Genomic DNA, 26858 nt, shown 5'->3' with positions numbered 1-26858 from the left:
TGGAGCTTTCATTTTCTTGATTTGCTCCACAAATACCAATTCACTATCTACTGTTGGAGTTAGACACCAAGCTGGAAAACAAGTAGGACAGACATAGTCTTTGCTGTCTCCAGTTTTGTGTCATGGTTTGGGGAATGGGGAGGGCCAGGACAGGGAAAGTGTAAGCTGTTTTGGAAGGAGAAGCAGGGAAGGCTTCCTGGAGGAGAAGATAGTAAGGTAGAAATTTGCAGGATAAGTTGGAATACTCAGGGCAAAGGGTATTTGGGAAGAAGACTGTTCCAAGTAGGACAAACTGCGCGTCCCCCAGTCTTGAAAAAGCCAAGGGTGGAGCATAGGCAGGGCAGGGACCAAGGATCTTAAGAAAGAGCCAAGGAGACAGGGCACGGTGGCTCGTGCCTGTAATCCCAGCACTTTGGGAGGCCAAGGCAGGCGGATAACAAGGTCAGGAGTTCAAGACCAGCCTGGCCGATATGGTGAAACCCTGTTTCTACTAAAAACACAAAAATTAGCTGGGCATGGTGGCACACGCCTGTAGTCCCAGTTACTCGGGAGGCTAAGGCAGAAGAATCGCTTGAACCCAGGAGGCAGAGGTTTCAGTGAGCTGAGATTGTGCTACTGCACTCCAGCCTGGGTGACAGAGTGAGACTCCCTCTCAAAAAGAAAGAGAGAGAGGAAGGAAGGAAAGAAGGAAGGAAGGAAGGAAGGCCTTATAAATGGGAGCCGAGACTTGAACCTGGAGCAAGTGGGATTAGTGGTGGGAGTGTGTGTGTGAAAGTTATCAGTACCAAGATGGAGTCACTTACATCAAAACTAAACTAAATGGTGCTCCTGTAGTCTCAGCTACTCCAGAGGATAAGGTAAGAAGATCACTTGAACCCAGGAGCGTGGGAGGCCATGAAGTGGGGGGCCCTCGCCAACGATTTGCCTGGTAACAGGAACTATTATTGCATGATAATAGGTTGCACCAAACTGCAACTTTGCACAAAGAACCACAATCTTGCACAAAAGCCACTGTATGAGGACATCTGCCCAGCAACTGCCTGTTCAACTTTTGGGCTGAAGCCACCGTATTTATTCTTGTAACCAAGTATTATTATTTTAAAACAATATATGCGGCCCTCCTCGTTTTGCCTTTAAAAGCCTCCGCTTTCCTTTGCCTCCTTGAGTACTCCGTGCCCCCACCCCTTGGGTGCCATGGCACATTTATTCCCAGATTGCAATCTTTCTGCTCAGTCCGAAATAAACTCATTTGGAGAATCTCCGTGTCATTATTTGAGGTTGACGAGGTTTCTCACAATTGTGGGAATGGCTATCTTTCCCAGGAAAAGAGCAAGAGAGGATCAGGAGAAAGTAAGAGGCGCACCATCCCCCCGACCCCGGAAGGTCACAGCCAACTTTGGTCCCATCCTCAGGGCTGCAGTTTTCTAGGCGTTACTGGACTAGCGTCATTAAGCAGGAAGCCCACCCTCTCCCAGCTGGCCCATTAGGAGCCTCCCATGTCTTCTGGGGCCACCTCCCGACCTGGGCGGGCCGAGGGAGCACCCTGCTGGTCGGAGGATGCTCCGAGGCCCTTCGCTGCTCCCGGCTGGCTGCCATCCTCCCGGAGGCCGGGGGCGCCCTGCGGTCCTCCAGTGCTGGAGCTGGGCCGGCCTGGAGCCGCCCCGCCCACGGCCGAGGTTTCGGTTTCCCGTGGGAGCCCCGCCCCGTGCCCCGGGAGCCCGAGGCGGCGGGGATAAATGGCTGGTGCGGCGGCTGGAAACCTGACCCCTGGGGGATCGGAGCTCGTCGAGGGATGCGGCTGGCGCTGCCCGGAGCATGGCGACCGCGTGACCGAGCTCTTCTGTCGCAGCTGCCGCCGCTGCGTGTGCGCGCTTTGCCCGGTGCTGGGCGCGCACCGCGGCCACCCGGTGGGCCTGGCGTTGGAGGCGGCGGTGCACGTGCAGGTGGGGACGGTGGGGACGCCGCGCGGGATTTGTGGGAGCCAGCCCAGGCACGACGGTGGAGGAGGGGGCGTGCCTGCCATTCCGTGGCCAGGGACGGGTAACAAGTTGGAAACCAGAGGTGCCCCAGAGGGCGTCTAAGCGGTCAGCCGAAAGTTCAGAACGGGAAACTGAGACCCCAGGAAGGGCAAAGGCGAGCCAAGGCCATCAGTTGAGCTTCATAAAAGATGGGTTTAGGAGAGGTTGGGAGCCCAGACTGGTACCCAGATGTCCTTGACCCTGTCCACCATGGCGGGTTCACCACACTGCCATTGGGTTGGAAAACAGTCTGCCTTTCAGTTAACAGAGGTGCAAACCCTCTTTCTTAATAAACAGCCTTGTGTAGCTCAGAAAGTCACACAGACATCTCCAGTTTACTCAATCTGTAGTCTACAGAAAGGGCCTGTGAACCTTGAACTGAGGACGGCCGATTGCCCTGGGAGCAGCCCCAACAGTCACTACCTACCTCCTTTCCCTCACCGGCCACACAGACTCTCCCATTCCTGCTCACAGCAGCCCTGTGTGAACTATTATTATTACAGCCAGTTTATAGGCCACAAAAGGAAGGCTCTGAAGACAGGGGCAGGCCTTGCACCCAGGACTCCATTAGCCAGATGCCCCCAACAAGGCCCTTCTCATCATGGAAGGCTCACTTATGCATAATCCTAGCAGTGGCCAGGGGCTTTGGGCTCCTGCTTCAGCTTCCCAGCTGACTTATTCTGTGGCTCCTCTCAAATCCTCTCTCTCTGGGTTTCATGAAGCCTAGGTGACGCAGGCCCTCCTGTCTGATAGGTGTTGATTCTACCACTTCCGTCTCAAGGTCTTCTGTGATGAACTCGGCCCCATTGCAAGGTTTTCCCCTGCACTGCACGACTCCAGACCACTACATTGTGACAACCTTGGAACTCCAAGGTGAAAAGGGGAGCATGAGGGACAATCGATTGGAATCCTGGGCTCAAGACCTGTCCCTGCCACCAGACTCTTCTATTTTTTATGTATGAAATGGCTGTAATTATAATAATAGCTCCTTGAAAAACTGTTATTCAGAATTAACAAGGCTGCTTTCCACAGATCTGGCTCGAGTCTCACCCATCCGTTTGTCCATCCCTCTACCCACCTACCTAAAGTCAACTTCAGGTAATAAGATTCAGAAAATATGATTAAGTATAGCGTTTATCTAAGCCCAAAGCTTGGGGATGGCAAACTGGGACCAGAGATTCAAATTTCCCTGACTATCCACTCTAATTAGCAGCAGTTACACATACGTTTTTGGAAAAAAAAAAAAAAAAAAAAAAAAAGCAGAGGCAGTTCCTCAATTGTTTACCAAGAATTTATATGAAAATGACACAGTGGTCAGGCACAGTGGCTCATGCCTATAAGCCCAGCACTTTGGGAGGCTGAGGCCGAAGGATCACATGAGGCCAGGAATTCAAGACCAGCGTGGCCAAGAGGGTGAAACCCCTTCTCTACTAAAAAATATGAAAATTAGCCGGGTGTGGTGGTACATATCTATAATCCCAGCTACCCAGGAGGCTGAGGCATGAGAATCGCTTGAACCCAGGAGAGGGAGATTGCAGTAAGCCAAGATCACGCTACTGCACTCCAGCCTGGGTGACAGAGTGAGACTCTGTCTCAAAAAAACTAAAGAAATAAAAGAAAAAGAGAATCTCTATGGCAGAACAACACCAACCCTATTCCACTGGGGAGTCCACTAAAAACATCATGAAGAAAATCCCAAATTTTCCTTAAAAGCCAGGAATTTGGCTTCTACAACTTTGTCTACAACCTTCCTTGTTGTAGCCAGGAAATAATTCAGGATTTAGTACAAAATGTAGGAAAATAATAAAAACTCAAAAACAATGGCCAAGGCTGGAATCTAATAACAGGAATAACAAGGGTGCTAAGATTTTCTTCTGAAACATGATTTTTCTCTCTCTAGTTCCTTGCTTTTACCAAAAATGAGTCTTGATAAGGCAAATTTACTTGCAAAATAAGTTTTAGATTATACTTGGCCTGTTAATTTTCACTGTTGAAACTTTCGTAAGGAATTTTGGATTCAACTTTTTTTTCTTTTTTTCTTTTTCTTTTTTTTTTTTTTTTTTTTTTTTTTTTTGAGACACAGGGTCTTGCTCTGTCACCCAGGCTAGAGTGCAATGGCATGATCTTTGCTCACTGCAACCTCTGCCTCCCAGGCTCAAGCGATCCTCCTACTACCTCAGCCTCCCAAGTAGCTGGGACTATAGGCATGCACCACCATACCAGGCTAATTTTTTTGTATTTTTTTTTTAGAGACAGGGTTTCGCCATATTGTCCAGGCTGGTCTAGAATTCCTGGGCTCAAGTGATCCTCTCACCTCAGCCTCCCAAAGTGCTGAGATTATAGGCATGAGCCACCATGCCTGGCCTGGATTCAACTTTTTTTTTTTTTTTTTTTTGAGACGGAGTTTCGCTCTTGTTACCCAGACTGGAGTGCAATGGCGCGATCTCGGCTCACCGCAACCTCCGCCTCCTGGGTTCAAGCAATTCTCCTGCCTCAGCCTCCTCAGTAGCTGGGATTACAGGCACGCACCACCATGCCCAGCTAATTTTTTTGTATTTTTAGTAGAGACGGGGTTTCACCATGTTGACCAGGATGGTCTCCATCTCTTGACCTCGTGATCCACCCGCCTCAGCCTCCCAAAGTGCTGGGATTACAGGCTTGAGCCACCGCGCCCGGCCGGATTCAACTTTTAAAAGCCTCACAGCTAAAAAGCTAAACCAAGGATTCACCATCAGACTATGCCTGTGATACCCATTCACAGTGGGTGAATTATTCTCTTTTCAAGGTCCCAAAATATCTTGAGGTTTCTCAAGATACTTTTTTTTCTCTGAAGACAGAGTCTCATTCTGTTGCTCAGGCTGGGGTGCAGTGGTGCAATTTTGGCTCACTGCAGCCTCTGCCTCCCAGGTTCAAGTGATTCTCCCACCTCAGTCTCCCAAGTAGCTGGGACTACAGGTTTACATCACCACTCCTGGCTAATTTTTGTATTTTTTGGTAGAGATGGGGCTTTGCCCTGTTGGCCAGGCTGGTTTTGAACACCCTGACCTCAAGTGAACTGCCCACCTCAGTCTCCCAAAGTGCTGGGCCCCCTTTTATTTTATTCTTGTTAACATTTTTTAATAGAGGTAAGGTCTCACTATGTTGTCCAGGCTGGTCTCAAACTCTTGGACTCGAGTAAGCCATCTGCTTCAGCCTCCCAAAGTGATGGGATTACAGGCTTGAGCCACCAAGCCTGGCCCCCAAGGGTCTCTTTATGGGCTCTATAAAGTCAACTTCAGTTCCTAAAAACGATCTGGTCATACCTGAAGATACACCATTTCAGTCAAAGCCTTGGTAAAATTACCAGTGTCTCCAATATGGTCTGTTAGGAAAGAAAATGTATTCTTACTGAATTTATGCAAATAACTATATTGTCCTAAAATAAGAATACTCACAAATAGCCAGGTGTAGTGGCTCACACCTGTAATCCCACCCCTTTGGGAGGCTGAGATGGGCAGATCACTTGAGGTTAGAAGTTGGAGACCAGCCTAGCCAACATGGTGAAACCCCATCTCTACTAAAAATACAAAAATTACCCAGACATGGTGGTGTGCACCTGTAGTTCCAGCTACTCAGGAGGCTGAGGCAGGAGAATCATTTGAACCAGGAGGCAGAGGTTGCAGTGAACCAAAATCATGCCACTGCACTCTGCACTCTAGCTTGAGTGACAGAGCAAGACTCCATCTTAAAAAAAAAAAAAAAAAAAAAAAAAGCCGGGCGCGGTGGCTCAAGCCTGTAATCCCAGTACTTTGGGAGGCCGAGGCGGGTGGATCACGAGGTCGAGAGATCGAGACCATCTTGGTCAACAAGGTGAAACCCTGTCTCTACTAAAAATACAAAAAATTAGCTGGGCATGGTGGCGCGTGCCTGTAATCCCAGCTACTCAGGAGGCTGAGGCAGGAGAATTGCCTGAACCCAGGAGGCGGAGGTGGCGGTGAGCCGAGATCGTGCCATTGCACACTCCAGCCTGGATAACAAGAGCGAAACTCTGTCTCCAAAAAAAAAAAAAAAAGAATAATACAAATAGTTTGCAAATTTTGGAGAAATCAGGTACAGAGAAAGGCAAATGTTTCTATTTTTGCTCACAAAAGTGTATTTTATCCAGTTGCTGTTACAAAAGGAAAAAAGCTTTTTAACTGAAAAACAAAATATAAAAAGAAATAGCAATGTTTTGAATTTTTAAAATCATAAAAATCACTTTTGTCTTCTATCAGTTTAGTCCCATGTAAATAATTCTTGCTCTGCTCGATGTTGGGTTAGCAGTCTTCATGAATGCCTCAGGTTTTTATTAGAGTTCTGGAAATTTTTACTTAGTCCGGTGGTATGATCTCTGAAGTTACCAGAAACCTGTATTCAAGAGTACTTGTCAGGGTCTTTTCCAAAAATTTCCTTAAAGAAGCAGCAAATTTTGGACCGTAACTGATTATAAACTACTTTCTTAAAAAAGAATCAAACTAAGGCCGGGCACAGTGGCTCATGCCTGTAATCCCAGCACTGTGGGAGGCTGAAGCAGGCAGATCATCTGAGGTCGGGAGTTCAAGACCAGCCTGATCAACATAGAGAAACCCGGTGTCTACTAAAAATACAAAATTAGCCAGGTGTGGTTGCAGTCACCTGTAATCCCAGCTACTCAGGAGGCTGAGGCAGAATCACTTGAACCTGGGAGGTTGTGGTGAGCCAAGATTAAGCCATTACACTCCAGCCTGGGCAACAAGAGTGAAACTACATCTCAAAAAAAAAAACAAAAAAACCCACAAACAAGAATCAAAGTAAAACAAAAATTGTCTATGAATGGTAAGAGGCTTAGAATAGCCATGGTTAAAGATGAAATTGACTAGGACATTTGGTTATTTGTGTGGCATACAACAGTTTATCATAATAATTATGATAATATACTGATAACGTATACTAAGACATATCAGACTTTTAAGAATCTCATACAATGATACAATGTTGGAACACAATAATACATTTTTATAAATATAACTCAAAGAAAGTTGAGCATCATTGCTTACTTGACAATATTTTCCGTATGACTTTGACATACCAAATAAGCCTAATGTGTCTCTTTTGGACTTGCAGAGGTTCTGGTTATGCCAAGTCAGCTTGGGTCAAAAAAGACTGAATTTTTGAATTTGAGATTTAACTTTGGGAAGTATCTCAAATATTAAAGGTTTAAAACACTTGTTATAAAAATCAGAAGGGTTTAAAACACATGATCAAAATAGAATCACAGGTCACTACAAAATAATGATAATTCATTTTAGCCAAAATGATAATTCAAAGATTTCAAAAAGCAAAAACCACTCTGATAGAGCAGATTCAGTTCTCAATCAAGAGACCTAATAAAGACAGCATGGGACAGACTCCCCTGTTACCTTTTCTTTGCCATTAATGCAAAAGTAAATATACCTTTTACCTTATTAATACCACATTACATTGTTGTTCAAAGAAGAAAAACAGGCCGGGTGCGGTGGCTCACGCATGTAATCCCAGCACTTTGGGAGGCCGAGGCGGGTGGATCACGAGGTCAAGAGATCGAGACCATCCTGGTCAACATGGTGAAACCCCGTCTCTACTAAAAATACAAAACTTAGCTGGGCATGGTGGTGCACGCCTGTAGTCCCAGCTACTCGGGAGGCTGAGGCAGGAGAATTGCTTGAACCCAGGAGGCGGAGGTTGCAGTGAGCCGAGATTGTGCCATTGCACTCCAGCCTGGGTAACAAGAGTGAAATTCCATCTCAAAGAAAAAAATAAGAAGAAAAACAAATCTTAATTTTAGGCCCCAGGCACAGTGTCTCATGCCTATAATCCCAGCACTTTGGGAGGCAAAGGCTGGTGGATGACTTGAGCTCAGACGTTCAAGACCGCCTGGGCAAAACTGTGTCTCTACAGAAGATACAAAAATTAGCTGGGCATGGTGGTGCATGCCTATAGTCCCAGCTACTTGGAGGGCTGAGGTGGGAGGATTGCTTGAGCCTGGGAGGTCGAGGTTGCAGTGAGCCAAGATTGCACCACTGAATTTCATTCTGGGTGACAAAGTGAGACCCTATCTAGAAAAAAGAAAAGACTTACTTATGTATTAGTATATTATCAACCATCCAATCTCAGTCAGCTTTGACCACACAAGACAAGAGTTCCATAAACCTTCAATAATCGCTCACCATTTTCTATTAAAGAGTAGATCAATGCTCTGATAAAACCCTGTTGTTCCAACACAGGAGCCCGGACTCTGGCCTTACGCGAGTGTGCTTTTGATATTAATACTGAAGTTTTAGAAAACTTATAAATGATCTCCTTCTGATTTTTTTTTTTTTTTTGAGATGGAGTTTTGCTCTTGTTGCCCAGTCTGGAGTATAGTGGTGCCATCTAGCTCACCGCAACCTCCGCCTCCAAGGTACAAGCAATTCTCCTGCCTCAGCCTCCCAAGTAGCTGAGATTACAGGTACATACCACCATGCCCAGCTAATTTTTGTATTTTTAGTAGAGACGGGGTTTCACCATGTTGGCCAGACTGGTCTCAAACCGCTGATCTCAGGTGATCTACCTGTCTCAGCCTCCCAGAGTGCTGGGATTACAGGAAGCCACCACACCTGGCCATTTCCTTCTAATTTTAAACAACTTGGTCACATGTAAAATTTCTTTTATGAGATTAATCTTCCACAGACCTTCTATAATTTGCTTAAATCTTCAGTTTTGTCCTGTACTTTCTTTTTATTTTGGCATTCTACCTTTGGACGAAAATCTACTTCCCTTTTCCCATTATCATTCTGACTACATGAAGTTCTCTCTCATGCAAAAGAAAAATTCCTCTTTTTCAACTCTCTTTACCAAAAATACATCTGACTTTCTTTATACACTCTGTAAATATAATTGTTTCTTTTATATCGAGTAGTTATTAACTACAATTTCCACTCTTAGTAACCTGAATTTCCAGTGAAAAACCTAGGAAGTGAGTAATTTTGAGCTGTTTTCTACCACCATTTGTAATTGAAATAATTTTATAATTTCTAGAAAGATGGCTTCTCAATTTTTGTAACAGATCTAAATATATTTAGCTTTTCTATACCGTATAAATAACTCAGACATTCTATGATGACCTATTACTTAATTTAGCTAACATGATATGTTACTGAAAACAACTTTTAAAACTATGAAATGTTCATTTATAAACTTTTATCTCATTTATTTATTTTTTATAGCAATTTTGCCTGAATTGTTCATTAAACAAAGCTAGCCATCATCAATTTATTTCTTTGGTAATCATTTCTATAGCTTGTGAATGTCAGCCTCCCAAGCAGCCGGGACTACAGGCATTCTCCACCATGCCCAGCCTGGCTTCTTGTTTTGTCTGTTGTTTTTTGGTAGAGGTGAGGTCTTGCTATTTTGCACAGGCCTGTCTCAAACTCCTGGCCTTAAGTGATCCTCCCACCTCAGCCTCCTGAATAGCTGGGATTACAGGTGCAAGCCACCATGCCCAGCTCTTGAATCTCATTATGTAAGGTTGTCACTATGAATACCCATTTTACATACACATATCCACCTTCCTATGCATTCACCCATTACTCATTCATCCATCCACCATTCACCAAACATCTATTCAGCATGTATTTTAGGCCATGAGTCAAGGAATAGATCAGATCCTTCCCTGATCTGGAAGAGTTCCGTGGCTGGTTGGGGAGAAGCTGGCAGGTCCTGATAATTCTTTTTTGTTTGTTTGTTTGTTTTAGACAGGGTCTTACTAGCCCAGGCTGGTGTGTAGTGGCGTAGTGGCATGATCACGGCTCACTGCAACCTTGACCTCCTGGGCTCAGGTGACTCCCCCCAACCTCAGCCTCCCAAGTAGGTAGGATTACAGGTGCATGCCACCATGCCCAGCTTTTTTTTTTTTTCTTCTTTTGTGGTAGAGGCAGAGTCTCACCATGTTGCCCAGGCTGGTCTGGAACTCCTTGGGCTCAAGTGATCCTCCTGCCTCAGACTCCCAAAGTGTTGGGATTATAGACATGAGCCACCATGCCTGACCAACCCCTGATAATTCTGTTCCATTCAGCAAACACTTCTGGGTCACCCCCTGGTCCCTGTGGGGAGGTAGGAATGAAGCGAGCCTGCCCTCAGGAAGCTCCCAGTCAATGGGGCAGCCAGATCTAGGCCCAACCAGCTGAGTGTAAGGCCAGGTGTAAGAAAGGCTAAGATGGAGATGAGGTCACACCTGTGGGGAAGGGGAATGCAGAGCAGACTTTGGGGAAAACAGTGATTTCAAAAAGCAGAGATATGGAAGGTGGGAAGAGCAGGAAGCATGAACCTCATGGACTTCTCACCTAGTCCAGGGCCAGAGGGCCACTGACTCCTTGGAATGTATGTTTCATGAGGGCAGCACCTGGAACAGGGCCCAGCATGTAGTAGGTGCTCAGTTAATAGTAAGTGGCTGCTCCTTCCCACACCCCAAGCTGCTTGCCTTAAAGTCCTACTTGAAAGGCTGGAAAAGCAAGTCACAAGCAAGACTTGTCCTAGATAAGAGAAGTGTGGGAGGGGGCGAAAATCAAGATTTGAGGCATACCTGCTGCAGACCTCCAAGGATCAAAGGGGCCCTGGTCCCAGCTCATCCACCAACTTGCCACATGACTTTGGGCAAATCGCCTCACCTTCAGATGCCTCCACTGAAACAGAATACAAGAGTAAGTGGAGATGACCCTCGTGACGGGCCTGTTATTTGGAAGTGACAGTATTAAGACTTTTTTCCTAACTCCCTCTTGTACAGAAACTCACCCAAGAATGTTTAAAGCAGCTGGCAATCAAGAAGCAGCAGCACGTTGACAACATAACCCAGATAGAAGATGCCACTGAGAAGCTCAAGGTGAGTAGATGTTTCTTCCTCATTCCCATGGAGAGGCTCACATTTCCCCCCGACACAAGAGACCCCCAATTCAGAGCCAGTGAAAAATAAAAGCCAACTTCGAAGGGGCAGATCGGGTTTGGTGGGGGCTGGAGATTCTATAATTCAGGGTTCTGTAGAAAAAGAACACCAAATTACTGACAAAATCAGGTGTAACACCATGGAGGGGCCCTGAGCTTTGGTTCCCTTTGCTTTGTGGCAAACCTCTGGTTCCTTAGAGTCATCTGCCACTCTCTTGGAAGAATTAGTCCGTTATCCCAAATTGCCTTAAACAAAGCCAAATATAGCTTAAGGAATATGCAGGTATCTCTAATTCCACTGCCATACTGAAAGAAAGCCAGTAGGGTATAGAGCGGCTCCACAAATAGGAACTTTCTTCACTCTCTTTTCATAATGACGTTGAATGGATTCTCTGTGGATTTTAAATGGGAAGTTGAGCCGGGCGCGGTGGCTCACGCCTGTAATCCCAGCACTTTGGGAGGCTGAGGCGGGTGGATCATGAGGTCAGGAGATCGAGACCATCCTGGTCAACATGGTGAAACCCCGTCTCTACTAAAAATACAAAAAATTAGCTGGGCATGGTGGCACGTGCCTGTAATCCCAGCTACTCAGGAGGCTGGGGCAGGAGAATTGCCTGAACCCAGGAGGCGGAGGTTGCGGTGAGCCGAGATCGTGCCATTGCACCCCAGCCTGGGTAACAAGAGCAAAACTGTCTCAAAAAATAAAAATAAAAAATAAATAAATAAATAAATGGGAAGTTGAGGCTGACATTATTCTAACCATTGTGACCATGACGAACTTGCTGTGTTTGCAGGGGCTCAGGGGCTGCCCCTTCCCCTCACATCCTCCGTTGCTCCGTCCTCACAGTGAGGGCTGGGGTGGGAGGCCCTCCTGGGGCCTGCCCCACTGAGATTTGGAAAAGTCTTTGTTCTGTACTTTGGGAGTTCAAGGCTGGGGGATCACTTGAGCCCAGGAGTTTGGAACCAGACTAGGCAAGACAGTAAGACCCCCATCTATACTAAAAATTAAAAAAAAAAAAAAAAAGAAAAAGGTCAGGCACGGCGGTGCTTGCCTGCAGTGCCAGCTGTTTGACAGGCTGAGGTGGGAAGATCGCCTGATCCCTGAAGCTTGAGGCTGCAGTGAGCTGGGATCACATCACTGTGCTCTAGAGTAATGAGCAACAGAGCAAGACTCTATCCAAAAAAAAAAAAAAAAAAAGGAACCCCTGACTACTTCACATAAAGAGGAGCAGCTCTGACCATGGCAGCAGCTGGCACCAGTTTTTCCTGTGACCATGCCAAGCAACAGAGTTGGCTACCACATTTGCCTGACGTCCATTCTTTGTCAGGTGTCTTCATGACAGTTTGCTGGTATGCGGAGGATGTCTGTGGTTCACATCTGTGGCCCCAGCTTAATCGTTAATAGTGTCCCTCATGTCTTCAGGAACAGAACTCTGGGCTTGGAAGATAAACAGTACCAAAGGATTTGGAAAGTGAAAGCTGTCAAGTTGGAAGGGCTGGGGGAGGTGCTGGGGCTGTTCAGCCTGAATATGCTGCTTCCTGTTTGCAAATCCCTGAGCAGATGTGGTTTGAGGGCCCCCAGGGAAAGAATTAGGACCCATGTGGAGGGTCTAAGGCTTCCCTGGACCACATTGGAAGCAGAAGAATTGTCTTGGGCCACACATAAAATACACTAACAGTAGCTGATGAGCTAAAAAAGAAAAAAGAAAAAACAATCCCCCAAAAACTCATGATGTTTTAAGAAACTTTACAGATTTGTGTTGGGCCACATTCAAAGCTGTCCTGGGCCACATGCAGCCTGCAGACCACAGGTTGGACCAGCTTGGCCTGCGGAATGAGGAATCATTCTCTTTCTTTGGACCCCTTCCCCAACTTTTTAACTTTGTATAGATTCAGAGGAAGTTGCAAAACTAGTAGAGTTTTGTGTACCTTGACCTAGTTTGCCCCAAGGGTTACTTGTTATATAACGATAGCACACTATCCAAAAAAAAAAAAAAAAAAGGATGGTATGTGTGTATAGTTTTGGTTTTTTTTATTTTAAAGATGAGGTTTCACCATGTTGGTCGGGCTAGTCTTGAACTCTCGACCTCAGGTGATCCGCCTGCCTTGGCCTCCAAAGTGCTTGGATTACAGGCGTGAGCCACCACACCCAGCCATATGTATAGTTTTATGTCAACTTATCACATGGATAGATTTGCATAATCACCACTGCAATCAAAATGCAGGCTGTTCATCATACCTACATCTATGGTAGGTATTTACCATAGATGTCCCATACATCCTGGGTTGTGAACATGCCCCTTCAGAGCACTGTGACGTGAGCATCTTCAGGGGATGCTATGAGTTTCAGTAGCTCCAGACTCATTTTCATATTATTTGTCAGTTTTGAGGTCCATGAATTTGGACTCCAACCCTGCTTATAATGCAAACCTGTTGTTTCATCTGTTTTGCTGGTGATTTTCTCTTCACCCATGACCCTGGATAGATGACCAGATTCCTTTTCCCTTCCCTGGGCCAGTGGGTGGAGTTTTTCTGGTGTCTAGTTGATGGATGGAGCAGCTCTTTGTGGATCTGGCTTGATGCAGGTCACTCCTTTCCCACTTTCGCTGGAATGTGGCCAGGCAGCCTGTGCTCCCCTGGATGACCAGGCCCCATTGTGGTGTGGCTTTCACCTGCATGCACCTCTGTTTCCACTCCTTCCAGGTCGCTTAGCTTCAGCTCCTGCCGGGTCACTCACACTGTATTTCCTCTTTGGTTTTGGCATCAGTGAATTTCCTTTGTTAGTTTTATTTTGTTTTTGTTTGTTTGTTTGTTTTTGAGATGGAGGCTCGATCTGTCACCAAGGCTAGAGTACAGTGGCGCAATCTTAGCTCACTGCAACCTCCGCCTCCCAGGTTCAAGTGATGATCCTGCCTCAGCCTCTCGAGTAGCTAGGACTACAGATGCCTGCCACCATGCCCAGCTAATTTTAGTATTTTTACTAGAGATGGAATCTCACTATGTTGGCCAGGCTGGTCTCGAACTCTTGACCTCAAGTGATCTGTCCACTTTGGCCTCCCAAAGTGCTGTGTTTGTTTTATTTGGAACTTAGTAATATAATTTTGACATTTGCTTATTTTATCAGCATTTCTCTGTGTTTGAAGTAGAAAGGGGGTTTTCCATGTCAGCTCCTCCCTTGTTAACCAAAACCATAGGTTGCTTTATATATGGAGTTTTGTTGTTATTTGTTAAGGATCATGACACTTTCTATGTCATTAAAGGTTCTGTTTCTATGTCAGTATTAAAGGCTGTATATTCCATTATATGAATCTCCTGTGATTCATTAAGGTAGTTACCTAATTTCTAGACAGTTTGGTAAATATTTTTGGCACCTTGATTTATTTCCTTCAGGACACAATCCTAGAAGTGATGCATCTCCAATAAGCACAAATGTGTGTAAGTATCCCAATGCCTTCTGTTGAATTATGGCAGGCGTAGTTTGTGGCAGAGAGGTCTGGGGCAACTGTGTGGCTCCATTCTTATTTACATAGAGGCAGCACTGGGGAAAAGTCCACTCATTTGCCTGAAAACTAATCCATAAAGCAGATCTGTAAACATATGAAAATCAGCAAAATGTAAACATTTCACTGTTTACAGTAAAATGGTCCAAAGTCTGTTGTTCAGAAGCCAATAACCAGGCCCAACCAGTTCCTTGCAGAGAACAATGAAGGACTTGGTCATTAATTCCCAGCTGACACCCATTAAGTGATTTTCTCTTATGTCCTTGTTAATAGGCTAATTACCTCTCCCATCATGCCGTTTCAGGCAGTGTCATGATTTAAATGTTTGTCCTTTCTGAAGCTCATATCGAATAGTAATCCCCAATGTGCCAGTATTGAGAGGTCACTGAAGAGGTGACTGGGACATGAGATCGTGATCGGGTCATGAGGGCTCTGCCCTCAGGAATGGACTAATCCATTCACAGAGTAATGAGTGAAAGGATTACCACTGGAGAGGGGTTATCACAAAAGAGAGACCTGAACTAGCATGTTACAGCGCTCAGCCCCGCCTCACCATCCAATGCCCTGTGGCACCTTGGGACCATGCAGAGTCTATATATTAGGCCATTCTTACATTGCTGTCCAGAAATGACTGAGGCTGGGTAATTTATAAAGACAAGTGCTTGAATTGGCTCACAGTTCTGCAGGCTGTATAGGAAGCGTGGTGCTGGCATCTGCCTGGCTTCTAAGGAGGCCCCAGGAGGCTCTAACTCATGGTGAAGATAAGCAGGAGCAGGCGCTTCACATGGCAAGAGCAAGAGCAAGAGGTGGGGAGGAGCCACACACTTCTAAACAGCCAGATCTTGTGAGAATTCACTCACCACCATGAGGACAGCTCCAAGGGGATGGTGCCAAACCATTCATGAGAAATCCACCCCTGTGATCCAATCATGTCCCACCAGGCCCCACCTCCAACACTGGAGATGACAATTCAACATGAGATTTGGGAGGGGTGGGGGACAAATATCCAAACTCTGCCTTTACTAGCAAGAAGGCCCTCACCAGATGTGGCTCCTTGATTTGGGACTTAGCCTCCATAATTGTAAGAATAAATCCCTTCTCATTATAAATTACCTAGTTTCCGGTATTCTGCTATAAGCAATAGAAAACAGACTAAAACGGGTGCCAGTACATCCAGGTGTAGGGAAAATTCAACACACGGCCTTCTACCCTAACTTTTTACTCAAACCGGGATTAGATGACAAAATAGCAGAGTGGCTCTGTTCTTCTTTCAGAATCTTCCAAATTTTATACAGTGCGCTTTTGATACTCTCATAGTAATATACATAATATTATATATATTATATTATATTCACAGACTCTCTGAAGGGTCCCAAGGTGGCACAGGACATCAAAGGTGAAGGGGCCGAGCACTTTTATTTTTTTCTTTTCTTTTTTTTTTTTGAGACGGAGTTTCGCTCTTGTTACCCAGGCTGGAGTGCAATGGCCCGATCTCGGCTCACCACAACCTCCACCTCCTGGGTTCAGGCAATTCTCCTGCCTCATCCTCCTGAGTAGCTGGGATTACAGGCACATGCCACCATGCCCAGCTAATTTTTTGTATTTTTAGTAGAGATGGGGTTTCACCATGTTGACCAGGATGGTCTCGATCTCTCGACCTCGTGATCCACCCGCCTCGGCCTCCCAAAGTACTGGGATTACAGGCTTGAGCCACCGCGCCCGGCCTTTTTTATTTTTTTAATATAAAGACGGGGTTTCACCATGTTGGTCAGGCTGGTCTTGAACTCCCAACCTCAGGTGATCCGCCCGCCTTGGCCTCCAAAGTGCTTGGATTATAGGTGTGAGCCACCACACCCGGCCAGCTGAGCATTTTTTTTTTTTGAGGCGGAGTTTCGCTCTCGTTACCCAGGCTGGAGTGCAATGGCGCGATCTCGGCTCACCGCAACCTCCGCCTCCTGGGTTCAGGTAATTCTCCTGCCTCAGCCTCCTGAGTAGCTGGGATTACAGGCACGCGCCACCATGCCCAGCTAATTTTTTTTTTGTATTTTTAGTAGAGACGGGGTTTCACCATGTTGACCAGGACGGTCTCGATCTCTTGACCTCGTGATCCACCCGCCCTGGCCTCCCAAAGTGCTGGGATTACAGGCTTGAGCCACCGCGCCCGGCCCTACAGCTGAGCATTTTTAACATGGTAGTTCAGGTCTCTCTCCCACTCCTTATAAAGCACCAGTCCCATTCCAGTGATAACCCTTTCATATTATTATATGATATATAACATGTGTTATGTATCATAGAATATGTATATATGTATATATGATTGGTTAGTGTCGTTTGAATCCAGATATAGTTAGGAATTTAGAATGTCAAAGCTGAGTCTGGGCGCGATGGCTCATGCCTGTAATCTCAGCACTTTGGGAGGCTGAGATGGGCAGATCCTCTGAGGTCAGGAGTTCGATACTAGCCTGCTCAACATAGTAAAACCCTGTCTCTACTAAAAATACAAAAATTATCTGGGCATGGTGGTACACACCTGTAATCCCAGCTACTAGGGAGGCTGAGGCAGGAGAATTGCTTGAACCCAAAAGGCAAAGGTTGCAGTAAGCCGAGACCACACCATTGCACTCCAGCCTCAGTGATAGAGCAAGACTCCGTCTCAAGCAAACAAAGAATGTCAAAGCTGAAAGGCCCTTAGAGATGGGGGCACCCAGGAAAAGGAAATAATTTGTCATTGGTCACATAGCAAGGTAGGACCTGGGACCACAGCTCCATTAATCCAAGAAGTCCACTCAGGAAGATAGAAGCCACTTTCAGGGTTTTAGACAGAGAGGTTAATGCAGGGAATGGTGACACAAGCATGGAAGAGGCTGAACAGCTAACCAGAGGGTGGTGAGGCAGTTAGCACCCACAGGACGCCATATCCACCCCTGGGCTGGTGTTAGCAGAGTGCAGGGGCCAAGGCCACCTGGGCAGAAGCTGGAACCAGAATGGGCCTGTCCTTGGGAGCTGGAAGATGGAGGCAGCCATTCCTGGAGCCACTGCCCTGGTGGGAGGGGTGCCCCGGCTGCTCCCTTGCCGTCACCCCCTGATCCTCCTCTAGTTCCGCCTCCCATTGACTAAAGCAGCCTAAAGGAGGATCCTGAAAATGCAGTGTACAGGGCTCAGCCCCTCTGCCCTATAGAGCAGAGCCAGGAATGGGCCGGAAAGGGAGCCGAGACACAAGGGTCCAGCCTGGCACCAGACCCAGAACCCCTGTGGGTGGAATAAAGGGCCTCAGTTGTTGGCTCTGTGCCTTTCTCTGTAACCCACAGGCACTGTAGGAACTGAGCCATGGTTTAGGATCAAGGGACTAGTGGGGTGACATGAACCCGCCTTTGCCAGACTGGGAATGAAAAGATGGGGACCCCGGCAGGCCATGCTGCTGACCTTGACAATACCACTGGTGTCCATCCCCCTGCAGGGCAGGCAGGCCACTCCCTGCCTCTTCCTGCCGGCCACTGCCACCATATTAGAGTCTAAACAGTCCCCAGACTAACGGTCTGGGCAAGGTTGGACAGCAGGCCCCTTTCCCTGGTGGCGCACCTCATGAAAGGCCTTCAGGGCAAGGCTGTTGGAAGTCATACTGAGTTTTCACCAAAGCAGCGCCCTCCCTTTGGCTCCTCACTCTCCACGGGACTCGGAGGTGGATTCACATAGCAGCCTACACTCTGTATGCAAAATCCCTCAGCCTCCCCTAACCAGGGCTTCCTGTCTGGTCAGCTTCTTCCTCTTCCACAGTCCTCAGACTCTGCACAGCTAGACTCCATCAGGCCTTCACCCAGCCACCAGCTCTCTTCAAACTCCAGCTCAGTTCAGCTACGATCCAGTTTCACTTTGAACCAAGGAGACCCAAACCAGATGGCGTACTTCCTTGTTTCATGACCAGGATATTCTCTCGCTCTCTTTCTCTCTCCCCGCTCTCTCTCTACCCCTTTCTGACCATATTGCATAATCAGCCTCATCTGCTTACACATGAAGTTTTCTGGTGGCTGTTTTCCATACTGGTTATCCTTGTGCCGAGAGTCAGAAGGAGGTATAGTGTCATGAAGCTTCTTTTGGATTTTCTGCTTAACAAAGTGGATCTATAAAAACCGCTTGTATTCTTGTTAATAGACCTATTACTATACTTGGTTGGGAGGAGATATTTGCTCTCTTGGTTTCTCTATAAAGATCCTCTGTGTACTTACGTTGCCTCAACATGTGTTCATAAATCAAGAGTTTGAAATACATTTTCTTTATTTGGACATTCAGTAAAACACATTTGTGTCCGGGCTCAGTGACCCATTGCAACCATATAAATGTGGACGAATGCCAAGTCTAGCTTAAAGCCAGTATAATCCATAGGCCAGTGGTTCGAGCTAGCCTCTGAACCTATCCCCAGCCTGGAGCATTGGATAGGAAACACAGATTTAGAGAACTCATCTCCTGTTTGCTGCCAGACCGCATGCTGTCCCCGTAAGAAGAGAACATGGTATCACGGGAGCCTGCCTACCCCTTGTGACTGGCTGGGTGCTGGGGTCATTCTGCTATGTGGATTGTACAGCTGTTTGGGCTGAGGAAGGGGGCTGACCTGTGTCTTTTTTTTTTTTTTCAGTGTACAAATAATACATGAACAAATGGTCATATTTAAAAATTTAAACAATAGTATAGTGTGGAACTATATAAAGTACAAAGTGAGAGCTCCTCTTTCTCCATCTGCCAGGCCACGCCTCTTACCAAACATGACCACTACTAACAGACATTGTAATTGCACTTGCAAATATATAGATGCACACATCCCTCTATATACAGGTTTTGTTTTACTATATTTTACATAAATTTGGATCATCTTGCATGTATTACTCTGCAGTTGTTCCTTCTCACCTGTTTTTTGGAGAACTTTCCATGCTAGGACACATAGGTCTACTGCATTTTTTGGTTTGCTTTTTTGAGGCAGAGTCTTGTTCTATCGCCCAGGCTGGAGTGCAGTAGTGTGATCTCGACTCACTGCAACCTCCGCTGCCTGGGGTCAAGCAATTCTCCTGCCTCAGCCTCCCTACTAGCTTGGATTACAGGCATGCACTACCACGCCTGGCTAATTTTTGTATTTTAGTAGAGATGGGATTTTGCCATGTTGGCCAGGTGGTCTCAAACTCCTGACCTCAAGTGCTCTGCCTGCCTGGGCCTCCCAGAATGCTGAGATTACAGGCATGAGTCACCACGCCCAACCTACTGCGTTGTTTTTGTTGTTATATTTTCTTCTTTGTTTTTATATGGTGATAAAATATATATAACATAAAATTTGCCATTCTAACCATTTTTAAGTATTCAATTCAGTGGTTTGAATTATATTCACAATGTTGCACAGCCATCCCCTGTGTCTATATCCAAAACTTTTTCGTTATCCCAACCAGAAACTCTGAAACCATCAAGCAATTATACCCCATTTCCCCACTCCCAGCCCTTGGTAGCCTCGACTCTACTTTCTGTCTCTATGAATATGCCTGGTCTAGATATTTCATATAAGCAGAATGATAAATCATTTGTCCTTTTGTGTCTTGCTTATTTCACTAGGGGTGATGTCTTCAATGTTCATCCATGTTGTAGCATGCATCAGCACAATGCATTCTTGGTAATCGCTATACATTATTTCATTGTACGAATGTAGCACGATTTATATAATTAACTTATATACACATCCCGTATTGAAAATTGTACCAAATATTTCATGGCTAACAACTGTCTGAAGCTGGTGCACAGAGGGGATAAAATAATTTACCAAGACAGTATTGAGTTTGGAAAGGCAGATCTATTTACATTGCAAGGGAGCTGCGGGCGAGGCGGCAGAAAGAAGGCAGGGACTGGAGGGGGAGTTTTCGAAGGTTTGCTGCTTGAGCTGAACGCTTGCAGACAGGATGCCTGGGTGCAGGTGGACTGTGGGCGGAGCGCCTGTAACAGGATGCATGAGTGCTAGTGAGCTGTTTGTGGTTGACCCTGTTTCTCAGAACATTAGCTCCCCATTACCCTTGTTTCTGTTTCTGTCAGTGAAGCCTATTTTTCAGTTTTCTTTTAACTTCTTAAGGTTCCACAACTATTCTCTATTCTTTTTTTTTTTTTTTTTTTTTTTTTTGAGACGGAGTTTTTTCGCTCTTGTTACCCAGGCTGGAGTGCAATGGCGCGATCTCGGCTCACCGCAACCTCCGCCGCCTGGGTTCCGGCAATTCTCCTGCCTCAGCCTCCCAAGTAGCTGGGATTACAGGCACGCGCCACCATGCCCAGCTAATTTTTTGCACTTTTAGTAGAGACGGGGTTTCACCATGTTGACCAGGATGGTCTCGATCTCTTGACCTCGTGATCCACCCGCATCGGCCTCCCAAAGTGCTGGGATTACAGGCTTGAGCCACCGCGCCCGGCTTCTTTTTTTTTTTTTTTTTTTTTTTTTTTTTTTTTTTTAAGTCGGAGTCTCACTCTGTCGCCCATGCTGGAGTGCAGTGGCCTGATCTCAGCTCACTGCAACTTTCGTCTCCTGGGCTCAAGTGATTCTCAAGCCTCAGCCTCCAAAGTAGCTGGGATTACAGACACCGACCACCATCCCCAGCCAATTCTATTCTCTAGTCTCTGTGTGTAAAAGCTATGTACTGAGAATCTTGGTACACAAATCTTCGTGCACAGGTGAAAGCATGTTCCAGGATCAAAGTAAAGTAAGAGGAACTGCTGCATGAAAGAATATATGCATTTAAAATTTCGAGGCCAGGTGCAGTGGCTCACGCCGGTAATTCCAACACTTTGGCAGGCTGAGGCGGGCAGATCACCTGAGGTCAGGAGTTCAAGACCAGCCTGGCCAACAGTGAATCAATCTCTGTTTCTGCTAAAAATACAAAATTACCCAGGTGTGGTGATAGCCACTTGCAGTCCCAGCTACTCCACAGGTTGAGGTAGGAGAATCACTTGTACCCAGGAGGCGGAAGTTGCAGTAAGCTGAGATCTTACCATTGCACTCCAGCCTGGGCAACAAGAACAAAACTTATTTTCAAAAAAAAAAAAAAAATTGATAGCTATTGTCATATTGCTCCCTAAAATGAAGTACCAATAGACCCTACCACCCACAGTTTATATAAATGCCCTACTTCATATACTCTTACAGACTGCATCTCAATCTCTTAAAAATCTTCCAATCTAATGATCAAAAACTATTTTCTGGGCTGGGTGTAGTGGCTCACACCTATAATCCCAGCACTTTGAGAGGCTGAGGCGGGTGGATCACCTGAGGTCAGGAGTTTGAGACTAGCCTGACCAACATGGTGAAACCTCGTCTCTACTAAAAATACAAAATTAGCCATGCGTGGTGGCGCGTACCTGTAATCCCAGCTACTTGGGAGGCGGAGGCAGGAGAATCACTTGGACCCGGGAGGCAGAGGTTGAGTGAGCCGAGATCATACCACTGCACTCCAGCCTGGACAAGAGCGAAACTCTGCCTCGAAAAATAAATAAATAAAAATTGTTCTGTATTTTACCAATTGATTTATTCTTTGGACTTTATGTACAGTGCTTTAGTTTAACTGGACTTTCTCTTTTGTTTGTTTTCCTTAACCTTTTATTATGGAAAATCTCAAATTATTTTAATTATTTTTATTTTCATATTTTTAGCACAAAAATACAAAAATTCTAAAATGCCACTGTTACATCACAAATACACATACATATACACATCTCTCTATATATAATTTGAGTTCTTTTGTTGTTGTTGTTCTTTTTTTGAGATGGAGGTTTGCTCTTGTTGCCTAGGCTGGGCTGGAGTATAATGGTGCCATCTCAGGTCACTGCAACCTCCGCCTCCCGAGTTCACAGGATTCTCCTGCCTCAGCCTTTCCAGTAGCTGGGATTATAGGCACCTGCCACCACACCCAGCTAATTTTTGTGTTTTTAGCAGAGACAGTGTTTCACCATGTTGGCCAGGCTGGTCTCAGATTCCTGACCTCAGGCGATCCACCTGCTCAGCCTCCCACAGTGCTGGGATTACAGGCATGAGCCACCATGCCTGGCCATAATTTGAGTTCTTTTATAAACTCTTTATTTTGTGCTTTTGACCTTTTTATCTGTGTTTGCGCCACATGGTTTTAGATCCTGTCGATTTATCATTTGTTTTGTTACCAAATAAGGCAGATAATGTGTTATCAAGTTTCTCTTCATTGATTTTTTTTAAAGCAATTTTGGCTTTCTTATGCTTATTCTCTCTCCTAATAATTTTATAATTTTTAATCTGCATGTTAAGATTTTGTTTGGAGTTTTATCAAATTCCAGTTTGATTGTCTAATTTAAAGACAAATAGTGACTTTATAGTAATGAACCTTTCCAGTCACTAATACGGTTTTTTATTAGGTTTATTTCCACATATTTTGCTATTTTTTCTCCCACTTTCAAAAGGATCTTTATTTCTCCATGCATTTTATGATTGGTGATGGCTGGTACATAGGAAAGCCTTGTTTTTTATAAGTTGATCTTATATCTGACTGGCCACTTTGCTGAACTTATGTTTCAGACATTCTAATTATTTTCATGTTGATTATTCTGAGTTTTCTGATTGATAAACATATCATCTGCAACTGGTTTTTCTGTTTTTAGGCTCATGCAGAGTCAAGTAAAACCTGGCTGAAGGGGATATTCACTGAACTCAGATTACTACTTGATGAAGAGGAAGAAGCGGCCAAGAAATTCATTGATAAAAACACACAGCTCGCTCTCCAGGTGTACAGGGAACAAGTTGACTCTTGCAAAGAGCAACTTGACGTCACGAACGATCTCTCCAACAGGGTCTGGAGTATCAGCCAGGAGCCCGATCCTGTCCAGAGGCTTCAGGTAATGCTGGGTTCACTGCCCTTAAAGCTGCCACCTGCCACCCACACTTCATCACAGGTGTTGTGGCATTGAGCACAGTATTGACACACAGAATATTGCCTGGTCACCATGCAGACTGTCTTGCCTCCACACAAGTGTTCAAGAAAATATACATTTTAGGAAGATAATCTACATCTTGGGCTAATTAAAGAATATTAACCAGGCCGGGCGTGGTGGCTCGAGCCTGTAATCCCAGCACTTTGGGAGGCCGAGGCGGGTGGATCACGAGGTCAAGAGATTGAGACCATCCTGGTCACATGGTGAAACCCCGTCTCTACTAAAAATACAAAAAATTACCTGGGCATGGTGGCGCGTGCCTGTAATCCCAGCTACTCAGGAGGCTGAGGCAGGAAAATTGCCTGAACCCAGGAGGCGGAGGTTGCAGGGAGCCGAGATGGCGCCATTGCACTCCAGCCTGGCGTGCAAAAAAAAAAAAAAAAAATTAGCAGCCACCAATTTCAAAGGCCTCTGTGTTCTAAGCACTGTGTAGCTTAGCACGAATATTCACTAGAACTCTGCAGAGTGGCCTCACCCCATTTTATAAACAAGAAATTGAGGCTCAGTAAAGTGAAGTGACTTATCTGGTCTCACACAGCTGGTAGGTGGCAGAGCTGGGATCAGGTCTGTCTGTCTGTCTAGGTCTGACTCTAAACCCACAAGACACCTTGCCTGGCCCTCTGCCTGTATAGTCTTAAATTGAGACACCCCTCCTGAAAAGGCAGGTGTCCTTGCAGCTACTGAGCACATGTCAAAAGCCGAGTCACAGTTTGCTCAATGGTACTCCTTGGCCACTGGGCTTTGTTGAGGAAGAGTCTAAGAAACAGCCCCTGTGGCAGATCACTTGAGGCCAGAAGTTTGAGACCAGCCTGAACAGCATGGCGAAACCCCCTCTCTACTACAAATGCAAAAATTAGCTGGGTGTGGTGGCACATACCTGTGAGGCTGAGGCGGGAGAATCACTTGAATCTGGGAGGCAAAAGTTTGCAGTGAGCCAAGATTGCACCGCTGTACTCCAACCTGGGTGACAGAGCAAGGCTCTCTCTCAAAAAAAAAAAAAAAAGAAAAGAAAAAGAAAGAAAGAAATAGCCCCTGCGATACTCATTGCTACATTTGGGGAAAGCATGTTGTCAAGGGTGGTGTTCCTGTCTGTAAGGAACCGTGGAAGAAACTCTCGTCTGGTGGCAACACCCCTGTGCAGTCACTTCTGCACTAGAATTGCTTTATCACTGATAGAGCTCCTCCTGTTTCCTCCTTTGCCTTGGGATGCTCAGAGCCAAATCTGCTTTGCTAACCGGGCTAAGGCTTCACGGCGAACACTTTGTGTCTGATTTTCTCTTTGCTTCATTTTTCTCGCTATGAAGAAAAATATTGCCGTATTAGAGGACCTTTGCAAGATACTTTAAAGGCTGTGGGACAAGGCAGGGGACAACTAAAAGTGGCACCAACCCTAACCACAGATGAGCATGGGCTCTGGCTGGAAAATAAGACAGACAAAAAAGCCAGTCCCCAGGTGGGGATTTCCACTCTTGTGTCTTATGTGGCCTCAGTCAGTTCAGCCTGTGTCTCATCATCAGCTGTTTCAGCTGAATTCTGGGTGAGGTGCTTTCCTAGGAATGAGTATTGTGCTTTAAGAAGGGCAAGATGCACAGAGTGGTACATTGAATTGTTTCTTTTTAAGTAATGATCCTTTTTAAGGCTATGGAATACAAAGGAGTGCTTCCACAGAGAAGCATGCTATTCTCCCTCATAAAATGGTTTCAGGGCTTTGCCATCTCTTTTTCTTAAATTCTGTTGTGCCAGCCAAGTGTGGTGGCTCACGCCTGTAATCCCAGCACTTTGGGATGCTGAGGTGGGAGGGGTCCTGAGGTCAAGAGATGGAGACCATCCTGGCCAACATGGTAAAATCCCATCTCTACTAAAAATACAAAAATTAGCTGGGCATGGTGGTGCATGCCTGTAGTTCCAGCTGCTCCGGAGGCTGAGGCAGGAGAATTGCTTGAGCCCCAGAGGCAGAGGTTGCGGTGAGCCAAGATAGTGCCACTGCATTCCAGCCTGGTGACAGAGCAAGACTCTGTCTCGAAAAAAGAAAAAAGTTCTCTTGTGCCAAAGCTATTGATTTGAGTCATCCAGCATTCCCATCTTCTATGTGTTCATCTGTTTATTCATCAATATGTACTGAGCCAGGTCACCTGCTGGACATTAGGAGCTCACAGTTGGTGGGGAGACTTGCTCAGAAACAGTTATTTACAGTACAGCTTAAGCAATTTTGTAAATACGAAGCTAGCAAAATTATGTCCAAGAAATGTCTGACACTCTCTGGCTGGGAGAAGGATGCAGTCTGGGAAGTCTTCTAGGAAGAGGTGATGGTAGGGCTGGGTGTTGGAAAATGAGTAGGAGCACACTGTATATATAGGGAGAGCAGAGAGGACAGACAGGAACTGTGTACAAGTGAGAGCTTGGCAGGCTGGGGAACTACTTGGGGTTCAGCCTGGCTTGAGGAGGGGTAGGGGGTATAAGGGTGGGATTATTGACAGACACAGCTGGATCCATAGGTCATGGTTAGTTCATGAAGGGCCTTATGTTTCATGGATTTTAGCATTTTCCTGTAATACAATAGGCGACAGGAATGCGTTTTTGTTTGTCTGTTTGTTTTTGAGACAGGGTCTCACTCTGTTGCCCAGGCTGGAATGCAGTGGCTCAATCTCGGCTCACTGCAGCTTTGCTTTCCAGATTCAAGGGATTCTCCTGCCTCAGCCTCTTGAAGAGCTGGGACTACAGGCACGTGCCACCATGCCCAGCTAAGTTTTGTGTTTTTACTAGCGGCTGGGTTTCACCCTATTGGCCAGGCTGGTCTCAAACTCTTGACCTCAAGTGATCCACCCGCCTTGGCCTCCCAAAGTGCTGGGATTACAGGCGTGAACCACCATGCCCAGCCTTGGAGTGGTTTGAACTGAGGGATAAAAGCAGTCACATGGTCAGATTAGTGCTTTAGAAAAGTCACTTTTAGAGTGGAAGATGGACAGGGGAGACCAGGACGGGAGGCTGGAAGGGAACTTGAGAGGAGGCCACAACGTCCAGGAGAGAGATGATGGTGGCCTGGACCAAGATAGGGGCAGTGGGGATAGGGAGAGACAGGCAGGTCAGGAGATGCCACAGGAATGGAGATTGGAATTGGAGAATGAGTAGGGGGAATCCCGAGATGACGCCGGAGTTTCTGGCCTGAGAGATGAGGGACTGGGTTTCCTGTTCTCTGAGTCTGCAAAGGCAGAAGCAGCTGTCCTTGGTTTCAAGCACTGATTTTTCCATCATACGTATGTTTTGAGAACCCATGTGTCTGGCCTGGTGCTAGGTGCTGGAGTTTGGGGTTATCAGGTGGTGACATGTGTCCTCTATCGACCCCTCACTCTACCCTACTCACCTGCCCTCTGAGCCCCCTCTCACCTCCCCGGAGCTGCTCCCTGCCCACCCTGGACTTCCT

The 26858-nt window shown here is 46.1% G+C and overlaps 1 protein-coding gene across 3 annotated transcripts in view; it reads left to right on the top strand.

The window, feature by feature from the left end:
* The first annotated feature begins 1660 nt into the window (after positions 1–1660).
* Positions 1661–26858, top strand: part of TRIM14 (tripartite motif containing 14) — a 64270-nt gene continuing 39072 nt past the window's right edge. For all 3 annotated transcript variants that reach the window (XM_074395085.1, XM_010350808.3, XM_074395084.1), the window contains exons 1-3: positions 1661–1943; positions 10816–10911; positions 23108–23341. In XM_074395085.1, the coding sequence (XP_074251186.1) occupies positions 1737–1943; positions 10816–10911; positions 23108–23341 (537 nt within the window). In that variant the 5' untranslated portion in view covers positions 1661–1736. The remainder of the gene's footprint in view (positions 1944–10815; positions 10912–23107; positions 23342–26858) is intronic.

The sequence above is a fragment of the Saimiri boliviensis genome, chromosome 2, assembly GCF_048565385.1.
Source record: "Saimiri boliviensis isolate mSaiBol1 chromosome 2, mSaiBol1.pri, whole genome shotgun sequence".
NCBI lineage: Eukaryota > Metazoa > Chordata > Mammalia > Primates > Cebidae > Saimiri > Saimiri boliviensis.
The sequence above is the reverse complement of the archived record's forward strand: the minus strand, read 5'-3'. Positions and strand labels throughout refer to the sequence as shown.